This window comes from Typopeltis vanoorti, chromosome 24 (assembly GCF_054136105.1).
Source record: "Typopeltis vanoorti isolate ZY-2024b chromosome 24, IOZ_Tvanoo_1.0, whole genome shotgun sequence".
In the NCBI taxonomy this organism is placed as follows: domain Eukaryota; kingdom Metazoa; phylum Arthropoda; class Arachnida; order Uropygi; family Thelyphonidae; genus Typopeltis; species Typopeltis vanoorti.
This window is the reverse complement of record NC_143572.1, coordinates 34,831,920-34,849,143: the sequence shown is the minus strand read 5'-3', so window position 1 is coordinate 34,849,143 and position 17,224 is coordinate 34,831,920. Positions and strand designations below refer to the sequence as shown.

The window sequence follows — 17,224 nt, the reverse complement described above, 5'->3', positions numbered from 1 at the left end:
CATTTTCTGTATTTGCTTACCTATATCCTCAGTCATATCACAAATCTCTGTGCCCAATTTCAGTGGCATTCAATGAGTCCCATTCCTTTACCTGGCTAATCATAATGAATTTTTAACAAATTCTCAATCCATCAACCTCTTTTATCTCGCAAACTGCTTGTTGCATGAGAATGAATACATCTCACATATGCTACATCAAGCAAAATTATTTAGGTCAAAAGTCGAACAGTTTACTACTACTATAATACTGCACACACAAACTAAAATAAACTCATAAATACCTTGAAAATCCTTAAAATACAGTTATGGCTTGATTACTACTACTACTTATAATAATAAAACTTATCTTCATCTCAAGAATTCAAGGACAAGCCCTACCACCAACAGCAACAAAAGTACCACCAATTATTACAATTAGTATACTTTGTTAAGTGGTTAAGAGTGATTTGTGATATGGAAAAATGATATACATGCAGAATCCTGTCTTAGAAATGCTAGCTAAACATTTACACCAATTATTTAAATATCCTTATAATTATTTACAAATACAAATAAATTCTGATAAACGAAATACCGTGAAAATCATGATGGACTTGAATCTTCATCATCAAGATTAGTTACTGAACTGTATCATAAAATACTGTGCATGCATGTTGTGTGGTGGGTGGGGGTGAAAATATGCATCAATTAGTATATTAAATGGAAACTTGTCAACAGTTAAGTTAATAACTGTCAGAAAATAATCTAAAGAGGGAACCAACCACTATATTAATTGTTTTTAAAGCATTTAACAGCACCTAGTCTATCTCAGATAATTCATACCTACCACATGTGAAAAAGGAAGACCTTTAAAGATCCACCTCTGCCAACTAAGAAACATATTTTCGAGGGCATCCTTTTCTTTTATTTCCTTTTCCAGTTGTGAAAATGCAGCTTTCTAAAAGAAAAGCAAAATATGTGAATGATAAATGCAATCCAGTCATAATGTCAATTATTTTGCATTAATAACTATTATTCATAATTGGTAATAATATTAGGAGAGCAGAGAATTATTCAAGAAGAGAAGATCAACACAAAGATAATTTACAGAAAAAAAAGCCTCTAAAATAAAGGGAAAAGTGAGTATTCTCAAGATGGCCAAGAAAGAACACAATGCAGTTAGATGTCACAAGTTATGCATCACACTTATGGCACCTAACTAGGCTGAACCTCAGTATTATGAAATTATGAGTATATACACTCCAAGGGGATAGAGGCTACAATGATAGTTCTACATGATTAAGTTTACATTATCTAATTTCTTACTGACATCCCCTGTCTGATAGCCCCCTGATATGAACATGCCAGCAGTTCAATAGTCAGACCCTTACACACTGGCCTTCTTGCTGCTTCAATCTACCTAGATCTTGGTCATTTTCTGAGATTTTTTTTCTAAAATTCTGGTATCAAACACTTGTATTGCTACACTTTCTGCAACAACACTACCTTAACACCTCCCAATACTAATAATTTCAAGTTCCTTCCTAATATCTTCATTTTTAATATGATTCTATTCCTGGAGCCATCTTAATTCTTTGATCAATTATTTCAAATATAACTCTCAGATTGATAAGTAAAAATGGTATGAACACTATATGTATGCTTCAGCTAATTTCTTTCTTATTCCATATAAATTTATTAACCTGGCTCCCACCATATCAGATTTGCTTATTCTATTTTTGGTTTTAAATATTTAATTTTCACCTTCATTAAAAATTGTACCTTAATAGTTGAAATATTTTACTTGTTCTATAGATTCTTCATAAGAATGCAGATGAAGTTTTTTGTGCTTCTGCCTATTTTCAGAGTTTTGGTCTTCTTATTACTAATTTTCATACCAAATTTGTTAAGCTTTTATTTCATTTAGTTAAAGAATCCTGGAGACCTGTGTTGAATTGGTTTAAGAGTGCAACATACACCATCTGATTAAAGCAAAAGGCCAAGTCTGATATGAGGTTTAATGTCACTTTCATTCATAATGTGATCCATATGGATGATGAATACAAGTGAAAACAGTGTGCACCCTTGTCTTACATATTATTTCACATCAAACCACCTTCCTGTACTTCCTTCAATTCTAGCTGCTGACTTACAACTTAAATATAGACTATGTATTGCTCTGCATGAAGTTCCACCAACCCAATATAATTATAGTGTCCTGAACATCTATTCTCTTGACACCTTGTCGCACACTTACAGATCAGCAAAACTTTCAATTTAGAAATTATGGACTTTACAACCATGTTATAAATAACTATTTTAATTTCCCAACATTTTGAAATTCATATTAAGGTCATCACCTGGAGTATACACAAATATACAAAGACAAGCAGAGTTACATTTCAAACAGTATGATAAAGAGACAATGATTTGATCAATGGTTATTCTACTAGCATGATCTTTAGTGAAAATATAATATATATACTAAATATGAGGCTAATCTTCTTGAATGGCAGGCAGTCTCAAGTAGAGTGATATGGGCAAATATCAGAATGGGAAACTGAACAATGAGACTTATTTGTGCCTATGGTCCCACAGAAGGTTCTACTAAGGTAGAAATGGAGAAATTTCGTGAGGCTTTAGAGAAAGCAACTGACACAATGAAAAATTGGTCCTTGTTGGGGATCTAAATAGCAGAGCAGGAAATGATTGTCAGACATACAAAAATAGTTTGGGAAAATTTGGAGAAAAGAGCAATGCTAATAATACTTGTAATGGCAAATACTTGTTGGATTTCTGCTCAGGACATGGATTGGTTATTACTAACACCATGTTCCAACATACAAATGTGCACAAATTCACATGGGGAGAAGATGCAAGGAATAAGAAAAGTCTCATTGACTATGTTATTGTTGATAGTGGTGTTTTTCTCTGGTGCAGGACATCAGAGTGTACAGAGGAATTGAAATTGGAAGTGATCACCATTCAGTCTTGAGCAGGATAAAATTGCATTTCATATTGAAAAGAAGAATACGTAAGAAAGTTTTAAAGTGAATAAAAGTTGAGCAGTTTTCAGATGTGAACTGTAGACTAAAATATACAAACATTATTCAAGAAAAAATGAAAGAGTTTGAGAACAGGAAACAAACCTTGGAGATTCATTGGCAAGCACTGAAGAAAACCCCTGATTGATTCAGCTAGAGCAGCATGTAATGAGGTTGTCTGCAAGGTTAGAAAAATTAGAACTCCATGGTGGGCACAGGAAGGTAAAGAGGCAGTGAAGGAAAAGAAGAAAGCATATCAAAAGTTCCTGGCAAATAAGTCAGCTTGTGCTCTTAGAGATGACAGAGACAAATGTAAGAAAGCTAAACACTGTGTAAAACTAGCTAAACAAAAGTCTTGGGAGGACTTTGGCAAGAACATAGAAAATAAATATCAAGAAGGTGGCAAAATATTGTGGAGGTTGTTGAGTGAAAAAGGAAATTACTTTGTTGAAGAAGCTTAGAAATAAAGGAAAGAATGCTGTAAAAGGAGTTAGAGATGATAAAGGTGACATAAAAATGGCAGAAAAAGATATCCTTGAAGTATGGAGTAATTACTTCGAAAAATTGCTAAATGAAACAAGCAGTGATAGCACAGTGGTAAAAAAACACTCAACAGGCATACAGTCAGGGATACATATCCATACTTGAAGTAGAAAAAGCCATTAAAGACTTGAAATGTGGAAAGGCAGCAGGAGTAGATGATATTCGACCAGAAATGCTGAAACATGGTGGTATAAAAGTCTTACAGTGGCTGCACTGCATAGTTCAGAAAGCCTGGACAGAGAGACGAATTCCCAATGATTGGAGTAGAGCTCCAATAGTACCCATATATAAAAAGAGAAATAAAACTGAATGTGAGAATTACAGAGGTATTTCACTACTGAGTGTTCCTGGCAAGATTTATGCAAGCATACTTGAGAAACGGTTGAGAAGAATTGTGGAAGAAAAACTTGGTGAAGAACAAGCTGGATTCAGGCTAAATAGAGTTGTCAGGATCAGATCTTCACTTTATGACAAATAGTTGAGAAATCATGGGAATATAACAAGGATCTGTATTTAAGTTTTGTAGATCTGGAAAAGGCATATGACAAGGTGCCAAGAGAGAAGCTATTCAATACGCTATAGTTATATTGTGTCAATGGGGCATTATATCAAATATCGTCACTTAAACAGAATGGGCGAGGAAAGATTAGCAAAACAAGTGTTCTCTGCCAGGCTGGCAGGAAAACGACTGAGGAAGTCCAAGATATAGGTGGATTGATATGGTACAAAGTGCCTTAGATGATAGAAATATAAGATCTGATAATGTTGGAGTCTTGACCAGTAACAGACTGATTTGGAGGAAAATTGTAGATAGAAAGTTAGTAATGATGTAAATTTTTCATGTAGTACTATCATATCCTGTACACCCCTTGAAGTACATGACAGGAATTTGATGATGATGATAAGCAGAGACATCAAAACTGACTAATAAATCATCTTTTTCTACTGTAATGTCTTTGATTATGTTTATAAAGTGTTGTGTGTTTCTGATATAGGATGGGGAAAGACCTACCAACTCCATGAGTGTTGATGCTAATTTCTTAGCTAGGCTAAGAAATTTTTGGGCATTGTTACATTCGACTATCGGCCAGAGTGGCGTGTTTTGTTTGTGTATCTTTTGTAGATCACAAATTTGCAGAGAATGAGCACAGTGCGGAAGTGATTTTTTGACTGTATCTTCAGGCCATGATTTTTTAGTCAGTTTTGATGTCTCTACCCTCTTTACGATGTTCCAATCAATGACTCAATTCGTACTTTCACAGGACAAATTCCCTCCAGATATCAGGCACTCTTTGTGCATGTATTACATTCTGGTTATTTTGTGCGGCAAAACGCTTTCTACCTACAAAAAAGAAGGCACAGCCATGGGATCATCATTATCCCCTCCTATTGCTAACTTTTATATGGAATATTTTGAGCAACGTGCTCTAGATTCCTCTCCTTTAAAACCCAAAGTCTGGCTTAGATACGCTAACAATTTTTTCGCTATCTGGCCCCATGGCCCCCAGACATTAAACACTTTCCTCAGCCACCTAAACAAACAACACAAACACATACCGTTCACAACTGACAATGAAAAGCAGAACACACTTCCGTTTCTATACACTTGTCATACGTCTTCCATCTGGCAGTCTTACCTTCAACGTTTACCAAAAACCAACCTAAACTGGCGAATATATAAACATAAACTCCTACCACCCAACACAAAATCTAGGTGTCATTAATACTCTAAAAAACAGGGCTTTGAAGATTTGCTCCAATGAACAAGAGCTTAAAGACGAATTTAGAGTTATCAGCAATACTTTCCTAAAAAATGGTTACAGCCAAAACACTATAAACAAAATTCACTACAAGGCCTCACTAAAAAACAAAGATAAACTCGACTACAATAAAGCTATAACCATACCATACATTAAAGAGACATCAGATAAAATAAACAGGATACTACAGAAATACAACCTTAAAGCCACCTTTCAACTTCCTGCAAAATTAAAAAGCTTACTCAACTCATCCAAAGACCCACTCCCTCTGCTGGCCTACCCTGGAGCATGCCATATTTATTGCACTTGTAATATACCATATATACGGGAAACAGGACACACAATTCCTATAAGACAAAAGGAACATAAACACCACATTAAATATAATAACTATGGTGAAGCTGGCCTTTCTGATCATGCCCTGAACACTCTACATAGAATTGACTGGAAAAGCACCAGTTGTTTACATCACACCAAAAAATTGTATGAACGTAAATTCAAGGAAGCCTGTGTGATTCTTATCAACTACCCTAATCTTAACAATAATGATGGTCTAAAAATTCCAAGCATATGGAATGCACATATTCTACCCATGGAACCTTTCTCCCTAAGAATCTTAAATCTAATATAACAATTGTCATGTTAAATTAGGACATCATTGTTACTGTAAGAAAAGTATCTATATGAAAGAATGTTTCTCTGATGTTATCTTAAATAGAATATAGCTTTGATGTAGTTTCTAATTAATTAATTAAGTTTTATTTTTTATTATTTATTTTTTTATATATATATTATATTTTCACTAGAGGTTATGCCAGTAGAATAACTCTTGATCAAATCATTGTCTCTTTAGCATACTGTGTGAAATGTAACTCAGCTTGTCTTTGTATATAAAACCATTGCCAGCCTGGCTGGCCGAGTGGTTAGCATATCCGCTCTCCAGCCAAAAGGCTGCGGGTTCGAATTCAGCCATGAGCATGGATGTTTGTGTTGTCTGTGGAAATACCAGTGGTAGTGGTGGCTGGCGCTAGATGCCGTTGGTGGATTAAGTGGTTGTGACAGAGTTGTAGAGCAGGTGCCCTCCTTCGATGAGTCTTTGGACTCCCTGGAGGTGTCAAATAATAATAATAATAATATTTGTGTATACTCCAGATGATGATCTTAATATGAAGGTCTAAATGTTGGAAAATTAAAATAGTTATTTATAACATGGTTGTAAAATCAATAATTTCTAAAATGAATGCTATTCACCCATGTAAAACTAAAAGAAAGGAACAGCAAAACTTATATATATATCCTTCTAATATTCCAATTATTTCTTAACTATTTGTTTTAAAGTGAAAATATGATCCTAACAACTCCCATTTAACCTAAACAATACTTGCTCCAAGTCTCTCTTCCATATTTTTCTTAGCTTTTTCTCAAGTATACTTGCATAAACCTTACTTAGAACAATTACAGAAGAATTTTCTTCTATAAATGAAGTTCCATTGTCATTCTTGCATTGTTTTATTTTCCATTTTTCTAGATGAATACTACAAGAAGTTACTCTTGTCATCTGGAATGCAACCTTCTGAGCAATGCCTTCTGAATTATGCAGTGCAGTGATAAAACTTGTCTCCATTGAACATTTCTCATCAAATATTTACTTCTAGCTGCCTTTCCACGTTTAAGCTTTCTGACAGCTATTTCTATCTCAAAGGTTAATATTTACTCCTGCCTACAATCTTCTTCAATATTTTTATTATCATTCTGTCACTTCTGGTTTCATTTAATAGTCTTTGAATATAAATAATGTGGAATATGGCTCATAGATTTATTACAAAAATTAGATGAACTTCAATGTTTCACTGTCTAATTAGCTGACAGCGTTGTTGGCTAATTAAACAGTGAAAAGAAAAAGTAGTAGATAATATACAAAAAAGAGATCTTTTTGGATATTCTCTATCAGTGTTGTGTATGGGGGAAGGAAGGTACCATAGGGTTCTCTTCTGGAACTACTGCTGTTTAATTTATATACCATAGTTCAAAGTTTGAGAGAAGATATTCAATTGTTTGCTGATGATGCTAAATTAGGAAGAACAAGTTCTGATGTGATGCTGCAAGAGGATTTGAATAGTTTGGTGCTTCGGGCTGAAGAATGAGGATTTCACTTCAATGTTACTATGTCTAAAGTTATGCACTTTGGTCAGAAAAGATGGAATGAGATTTATCATAGTAAAGAAACTCTGCTTTAAATAGATGAATGAGAAGAGGGATTAGGAGATGTTGAATTTCTTTGCCCTGGTTATAACGACAATAAGGAAACAATGTACAGGGTGCAGACATGAATAAAAATTTTTCAGGTTTGGAATGTTGAGTATGAGGACAGATAAAGGAATATGGTCTGCAGAGCTTGGAAGATAGCAGGAGGAGGAGAGGTGATATGATTGAAATGTATAAATTATCGAGAAACTTATCAGATAGATATAGGGGAATTAATGAACAGGATAATGGGTGATATGATAATGAGAGGTCATCCCCAGAAAGCAGTTATGAGAATCTTTGCAACACAACTTTGTGAATGAGAGGAATGAATTGGCAGAATGGGGAATGGGTGGTGAGTGCCCCAATGCCAAATGACTTAAAGGCAGGGTATGATAGTTATCACTGTCTATAGGTGTTCACTCTCCTGCAATGAGCCTTTGACCTCCATGGAGTTTTACTATTACTTGGAAGTAATAGTAATACTTTTATTTTACACATTCGGGATGTCTTCAGTTTTCATGTCACCTTTATCACCTCTGATTCCTTATATTAGCACCTCTTTCTTCCACTGTTCTCCTCATTTTCAATATCCTCAAGAAATTTTCTTGCCTTGTATTGCATTGCTTTCTTACATTTTTCTCTGTAATCTCTCAGAGTGTAATGATCTTTCAATATGTGTTCTTTTCTAGAATTGCCTCCAACTTCCTAAATGCATGACATAGAGTTCTATATATATATATATTTTTTTTTTTTAATATCTTTGCAAAGAGCTTCATCACATATGTGCAGCCTCACATGCTGAATTATAAATTAAAGATACCAAGAAATTATATTCTTGGTTTCATCCTTTATCCAAGTGTAAGCAAAAAAGATTTGCATGTGAAGTCACTTCACGACTGGGCTACTTGTATATAGAGGCTGATGACTTCACATCACCTAGCCTTAGTATCCCATAACGCAAAGCACATATCCTTACGGGTATGTATAATGCTATACATTATAGGAAGGGCCACTACCCAAACCAGTTTCAACCATTATTGAGATCTAATCATTGGGAGCTAGAACCAGAAGAGATACAAAGGTTGAAGTAATGCAGACATTATATATTTCACATATACAAGTAGTCAAAAGGTGTCACACCTTATTACTAAAATACTCTGGATTAGAGATAGATGCTGAAGGTTTTTTCACTTCATTATACTATAAATAAAAGATACCAAGAATATGCAAACTGCATATGAGGTGTACCTAATAATAAACACAACTGACTGATCAATGTCTTTCAGTTTCAAAACTAACAGGCTATTTGAAACATTTCAAACTTTTGTACATTCATTATAAATATTCTTTATCCAAAAAAAAGATGACTTTTTTTTTTTTGGTGTCCAAGTCACTGACAATTCTTCTGAATATTTTTATGATGAAAGTCTGGGTGTAGCATGAGGCAAGATGATTTTGATAAAGTGAAGGATGCTTTCCTTAGTCATTTATGCAAGAGATGGAGAAGGGTAATGCCAGTAAGTCAGCCTCGTCTTTTAGTAATATTATAATGGTACCATTTGGATGCAAGAGTGATTGAATCAAATGGATAAAAGTTGCATCTAATGAGCTTGGCAAGGGAACAGGAGAAATGACTGGTATTTCGCCTGGATTGAAGTTTATGGCATCTGACCCTTTCAAAATTGGATTTAGATTCACTGGTGGATTTTTGCAGTTATGTGAGATGCATTGCAGACTGAGTTTTTCTGAGCAATTCTGGAGTTTTCATCTCAAGTCACTTGCAATGCTAAATTTTTTCTTAGATTACCTTGGCAGAGGAGGTGTTCAGGTCTGGAGAAAGGAAACAGCATATAAAGAGCAGTGGCACTGAATGAGATGTGAGAGACTTGCAAACATAAGACCAATATACAATTTCCATATATACAAGAAACCCAGTTTCTTGTATATTTGTTGTGGCCACTTTGTTGATGAATATTTTCCAGGAGAAGTAGAACTGATATTGCGTGGGTAGTCTGGGCATGATGAGTCTTTGGACCACACAGAGATTCCCATATTATTATGCAACAATAATAATATTGCACCTTTCAAAGAGAAGTTGAAACTTGCAATATGGTTATTTTTACTGTAAAAAAAAAAAAAAAAAATTCTTCTGGCAATGCTCATGATCATTGAAACAATAAAAAGACAAATTTGATACTACCACCTTACCATCTGAACCTAGTCCCACCCCCCCCTCCACACACATAAACAAACAAATACTCAGTTTCCCTTGTGCAGCATATTGAGCTTGCAGTATGGAATATATGCTCTTCTCTGTTTCAGAACTGGAGATGTAAAGCATATGGGAATACGCTTTTTCCTCTCAATTCAAAAGAATATTTATGACATAAGCTGTAATCAAAAGCAAAATATTATACAATTTATATCTGTAGTACCTGAGAGGCTCTAACCTCTCAGGTACTTCAGATATAATCTACAACTGCCATAAAAATATTAAATCGCATTACTCTGTCATCAAATGACACTTATATATAAATATATATATGTGTAGGAAGATTGATTTACTCGGAATGACTACAAACCGAGAAAGTTTGTAGTCATTCAATTCAATTTTACAGGAAATAACTGTAAACATCACGGAAAGTTAGTGTGTATATTTCAACGTTGAAGTCTGTGTATTCAAAACTGTTCTCTCATTGGCTTCATTGTTGGGTGTATGCATGCGTATAGCATCTCGCGAACACCAGTATTTGACAGCACAATGACAGTCAGAAAGGTTGTAACTCAGGTTGTTGTTGAGATGTAAGGGGTTGAGAATGATTTCTTTTGATTCTATTATCTTCCTTTCTAATTCATCGTGGCAACGGAAAATGTTATTAGACATGTCCGATAAGACTGTATGGCTAAGGTTTTCTTCATTAGAATTGGCCGAGAACAGAATACAACTGGACAAAGCACTGCCTCGCATTCTCCTGTAACTGACGTCTCTCTTATGTTCTTCAATGAGTAACTCGATCGATTTCTCTGATGATGAGATAGAACTTAATAAAAAAACTTAATTTTCTCAGGTCTACTTTTCAACCAAACGGTTATTTACAAAAAACAATTGACAAATTCCTATTAAATCCACCCGCTAACCATAATGAAGAGACCAACAGTGTGAATATTTCCATACCATACATAAGCTCTGTCTCACCCAAATTGGCCAAGGTCCTTAGGAAATACAACACAAGAACTTTATTTACTCCTCTTCCAAAAATCCGCTCCTTAGTGAGCCATCCGAAACCTAGACATCACAACCTTAAATATCCCAGTGTTTACCAGATTTGGTGCAACTGCAAAATACCTTACAAACAGAGAAATCGATCGAGTTATGCATTGAAGAAAATAAGAAAGACATCGATTACAGGAGAATGCGAGCCAGTGCTTTGTCCAGTCATGTTCTGTTCTCGGCCAATTCTAATGAAGAAAACCTTAGACATACAGTCCTATGGGACAAGTCTAATAACATTTTCCATTGCTACAATGAATTAAAAAGGAAGATAGTAGAATCAAAAGAAATCATTCTCAACCCCCCCTACATCTCAACAACAACCTGAGTTACAACCTTTCTGACTGTCATTGTGCTACAATCAAATACTAGCATTCGTGAGATGCTATACGCATGCATACACCCAACAATGAAGCCAACAAGAGAACAGTTTTGAATGCACAGACTTCAAATTTCAATGTTGAAATATACACACTAACTTTCCGAGATGTTTATAGTTATTTCCTCTATGTTTTACTGGTTATTTCTTTTTTAATGTGCACCTGAAGAAGGCTGATACAAGCTGAAACTAATTGTGCTAATAAACTTTGCTTTCATTTTTCTCAATTTCTAGTCATTCATTTTTTTTAAAAAAAATGTATATTAACCAAGTAAATCAATCTTCCTACATCTCTAGTCCTTATGACGAGGCAACTCACAATAACATCAGGGATTTCCAGAAAACCTTGAAGAGGATAGGCCTGAACATCAACAGATTAGTATTTCTCAAGGGCTGTAAATTCCATGCCGTCTTTCTTAAGTTTATCTCCTTTAAAGAAAACATTAAAACGGAATGGGCTAGAAGGATTTACCACAGAGTAAAGTTAGATCTTCTCGCTGAGAGGATATTTGATACTAAATGCACTCTAGCTTTTTTATTTAGTAAAAAAACCATATTATCTCAAAAAATTGAACAATCTCCAGATAGTGACAGTTGGAATCTTCTCAAAGTGAGAAGTGAATCTCAAGCCGCAAGAATTCAAAATGACAATAAACTGAAACTTATTAGAAAATTCGAAGCCCTTAAACAAATAACAAAGAAATTTAACTTCTTCAAAACCACACCTCCATCCCGACAAAGTTATTATTAACAAATCAAGCTATAATCTTTCCAATGTAGAGAAAAGTGTCCTCAGTAAAGGCCTAAATTTTGTTTTATCTCCTAGATCTATTCCAAAAGAATTATTATTTACAAAGATCGAAAAAGCTACCTCCTTTCTTCCTACCCAAGAGGCAAACCTACTCCGCACTGAATCCATTTTCATCATCAATAAAGCCAAACCTCCTAGAGACAATATCTCTTCATCGGAACGATGAAGAGATATTGTCTCTAGGAGGTTAAGAAGTTACAAAACAACAAAAATATAATTATTCTTCCCGTGAATAAAGGCAATGCCACAGTTGTTCTTAACATTGATGAATATCATAACAAGATGATGGAATTTTTATGGAGTGACACTTACTCAATCCTCGAGAGAGATCCCACTCGTGAACTCCACAACCAGACCAACAATCTACTAAGAACGACCTCTGAACTACCTAGAAACATACGCCTTTCTCTTCGTTCTCTCCATCTGCTTATTCCACAATTATATGGAGTACCTAAAATTCATAAGGAAAAAACTCCACTTCGACCTATTGTAGAAGGAATTGGCTCTCCAACATGAAGTTCGGGGGGGGCACATTGCAAAAGTGGCCAAATCAGCTCATCAAATCACTTGGTTGCTGAAGAATACGTTGACAAGCAAAGACAAGCAGGTTATTGTTCCTCTGTATCGAGCCTTGATAAGACCCCATCTCGACTACAGTGTCCAGATTTGGTCACCTAGGTTTCTTCTTGATGGGGAGGAGGTGGACAGGATCCAGAGGCAAGTGACCAAGATGATAGCAGGTCTGTGGAATGAACCTTATGAGAACAGGTTGAGGATTTGTGGGTTGCAAAAATTGGTTGATAGGTGGAGGAGGGGAGATATGATTGAGACATTCAAATTACTGAAGGGTTTCTATAAAATTAATTCAGAAGATATATTTGAGAACAGGGCTGGTTGTGGGAGGACTAGGGAACATCCATGGAAACTGGGCAAAAGTGTGGTTAGTAAAGGCGTTAGAGCTGGGTTCTTTACTTTTAGAGTGGTGAATGAGTGGAATGTGCTCCCTGAGTCTGTGGTGGATGCTGTGACAGTGAATGAGTTTAAGGCAAGGTATGATAGATACTGTATGAATGTCGAATAGTTGTGATGAATATGTTTTGGGACCTCCCTCGATGAGTCTAATGACTCCCTGGAGTTACCCGTAATAATAATAATAATAATAACCTTTCAAAATATCTGGCTAACTCTCTCAAGTGTTTTTCCAGTAAGTCATCGTCTTTTATTGAAAACTCTGCCGAATTTGTATCATGTATAAAAGATATTATTATTAAGGAAGATGAAATCACGGCTAGTTTTGACATCATCTCCATATTTAAAATGTTCCTATGGACCAAGTTCTTGTACTACTCAAAGATAAATTATCTAAAAAGATCATGGCCTTACTCATTGCATCCACTCAGGATACTTCAAGTTTAAGTATACAATCTATAAACAAAATTATGGTCTTGCAATGGGTAATCCATTGTCACCTGCGAACATCTATTTAGAAGATCTGAAAGTTAAAGTCATCTCTTCTTATCCTTTAAAACCAAGAATTTGGAAAAGATATATTGATGACATTTTCCTGATTTGGAGCCATGGCTGCGAATCTCTCCTAAACTTCCTAGAACATCTAAATAATCAACATCTGAACATAAAATTTATGGCTGAGTTTGAAGCTAATGGTTCTCTTCTCAAAGAAATTAAAAATCTCGATTCACAGAAAAGCTACCCACACCAACAGATATCTCCACGGTCAATCCCATCATTATCCTCCTCAAAAGTTTGGAATCATTTCTACATTAGGACATGCACAATGTCCTAGTGTTCTATCTCATCATCAAGGATGATGAGATAGAACTTAATAAAAAAACTTAATTTTCTCAGGTCTACTTTTCAACTAAATAGTTATTCACAAAAAACAATTGACAAATTCCTATTAAATCCGCCTGCTCACCATAATGAAGAGAGACCAATAGTGTGAAAGGTAATATTTCCATACCATACCATACACAAGCTTTGTCTCACCCAAACTGGCCAAGGTTCTTAGGAAATACAACATAAGAACTTTATTTACTCCTCTTCTGAAAATCCGCTCCTTAGTGAGCCGTTCGAAAGCTAGACATCCCAACCTTAAATATCCCAGTGTTTACCAGATTTGGTGCAACTGTGATATACCTTACTTTGGCCAAACAGAGAAATCGATCGAGTTACGCATTGAAGAAAATAAGAGAGACATCGATTACAGGAGAACACGAGCCAGTGCTTTGTCCAGTCATGTTCTGTTCTCAGCCAATTCTAATGAAGAAAACCTTAGACATACAGTCCTATGGGACAAGTCTAATAACATTTTCCATTGCTACGATGAATTAGAAAGGAAGATAGTAGAATCAAAAGAAATCATTCTCAACCCCCAACATCTCAACAACAACCTGAGTTACAACCTTTCTGACTGTCATTGTGCTACGACCAAATACTGGCATTCGCGAGATGCTATACAACCGGACATGCTATACGCATGCATACGCCCAACAATGAAGCCAACGAGAGAACAGTTTTGAATGCACAGACTTCAGCATTTCAATATTGAAATACACACACTAACTTTCCGTGATGTTTATGGTTATTTCCTCTATGTTTTACTGGTTATTTCTTTTTTTTAATGTGCACCTGAAGAAGGCTGATACAAGCAGAAACTAGTTGTGCTAATAAACTTTGTTTTCATTTTTCTCAGTTTCTAGTCATTCAATTTTAAAAAAAAAAATATATATATATATATACTGTATTTTTCGATAGATAACACACATCTAATGTATAACACCAAGCCCCAACATTTTCATCACTTCTTTTTGATGTATAGATAACGCGCATGCGCCAACTAGCGGTAGAGTTAGGAAGTACAGACAGAAGACAGAGGAATTCTTTAAAAGCATGTGCGTTGCTAGTAATCGTTCTCTTGTAACTAGTTGCATCAACAATTGAAAGGTAGGTGTACATTTTTTGTATAATATGAAGTTACATTATTCCGTACATACATCCTATTTTAAAACATTTCATAAAGTAAATCATTATTTGTTTATATTTTATTATTAGATCCGAATTACTCACGGAAGACAGAAGTACTTCTTGGAGAAAATCCTACACAGCACAGTTCAAGCTTGAAGTGGTAGAAGTAGCAAAGGAAAAAGGGAATTGTGAAACTGGTAGATTGTTCAGTGTTGGAGAAAGATGAGGTTTAAAAGGTGCTTGTGGCCAACCATAGAAAAAACTGCTTGATTGGATTGTTAGTGAAAGAGCTAAAGGTATGAGAATATCTACTGTCCGTGTTGCAGGAATCGAAAAGAATTGCACAAAACGATAATATAAAGGTTTTCAAGGCCTACCCATCTTGGGTTTTTGGATTTATGAAGAGAAACAATTTAAGTGTGTGCTCTTCCAAATTGGCTGTCATTCCAGGTGGTTTAACAAAAAAAACTCCAACCCCTTGATCTTGCAGTAAATAAACCATTCAAAGACAATTTGAGGACTAAGTGGGAAGACTGGATGATCAATGGCATCCATGAATATAACAAAACAGGGCAGATGAAAAGAACGTCATATAAAGATATAGTTACACGAATTGTAGAAAGTTGGGTTGCTGTAAGTGAAAACTGTGTTAGAAATGGTTTCATTAAAGCACAAGGGAATGCAGTGGTGTCCGGTGATAATGATTATGAAGCTAAAGAAATACCAAAAGAAATTTTTAACGCAATTGATTCTTTCAATATTGAGTCTGACGAAGAATTTTTTGGATTTGAATAGTGTAATGTTCAATAAATATTAAGTAATACTTCTACCTTAGTTTTGTTATTACATTTGATTTACCTCTCATACCTTTCAAATGTATACCGTGCATGTTCATTTTTAACGAATTTAGACTTTTTTGTACAGATAACGCGCACGTTATCTATCGAAAAATACGGTGTATATATGTAAATTACATGACAGTGATTTGTATCTTTACTGTTTTACAAATCAATTATTATTAATCAACGATTTACAGGAATCAAAACTGCATAATTATTAATAATAATTCTAGTTATATAAGATGCCTACTGAAAACTTTTTGGCCAGTTTCATTATGACTCGGGACTGGGCTTGATGAACAGCTCTAGTTTGACCAATATGATTGCTAGGTGCAGTTATCACATCATTAATGCAATTGAAGGTTTCTTCTTCTGACATGTAATGCATAAACAAGCAAACAACTGGATATAATAAAGGGGAATAAGTAATATCTGGATGGGTATGAGCTACAACACATAGAACCCGTTCTGCTCCTTTTCGACCATCACTGTTAAGGTAATAATGTTCACAGTATGCTGGATCAACAAAAGATGGGAGGCTTGGTGGTGAAGTGTAATTCCCTAAAATAAAATAAATTATTCTTATGTAATGAAGTCATTAAATCTCTATGGTTATTATTCATAATATTAAAATAATTAAGTATGACCACATGTAAAAATGTTTTGTTAATTCTATTACTTCCTATACACTATGGCATGCTTCTTCAAGAATCTATACAAAATTAATAACGGAAAACTCACGTACAAAGATTATTTAATAGTATATTCACCTGTGTGTCACAGGCATCTTCAGTACATTTTAAGCTCAAAATAAACAATAACTGACAATTCCAAAAAGCACCACCTAAGTAGCTGGTGTAAGATAACCAAAAAGGTCAATAAATTTCCTAACAAAAAAAAAAATGTATACAATAAAAAGTTAGGAAAGATTAGCATTATTTATAAAGTACTATCTCCCATAAAGGGGATAGGCGTAAGCCGTCGGATCTGTTTAAGTTAGGAGAATGAAGTAAAGTTTCACGTGTTTCTTTATAAAGGCATTCCATGAGGAACCGACTTTTGTGAAGGACTCTTGTCTTTCTCTAATGAACTCTATGTCTAGTGAAGATGGCATGTTCTGAAAGTCCAGACTTTTCAGGTTTAAAGTATTTAATTTAACGTGAGTTTTCAGTTATTAATTTTGTATCGATATGTCTACTCATGGTATACCTCTTTTAAAACTTCTTCAAGAATATGTTAACAAATCAAATATCTAAAGAAGCAGAATAAATTTTGAAACATTAACTAGTATCAACAGAATCACTGCATGATAATTTAAAAATGATATACTTCACATGTATACTTCATTGTTTATCCATGCTGCATA

General features: G+C 34.8%; 1 protein-coding gene across 3 annotated transcripts in view; it reads right to left on the bottom strand.

The window, feature by feature from the left end:
* The window catches only part of sky (GTPase-activating protein skywalker), a 233,792-nt gene that overhangs the window by 135,377 nt on the left and 81,191 nt on the right, over positions 1–17,224 (bottom strand). For all 3 annotated transcript variants that reach the window (XM_090413407.1, XM_090413410.1, XM_090413408.1), the window contains 2 exons: positions 16,109–16,419; positions 827–937 (listed from right to left, as the gene is read on the bottom strand). In XM_090413407.1, the coding sequence (XP_090269533.1) occupies positions 827–937; positions 16,109–16,419 (422 nt within the window). The remainder of the gene's footprint in view (positions 1–826; positions 938–16,108; positions 16,420–17,224) is intronic.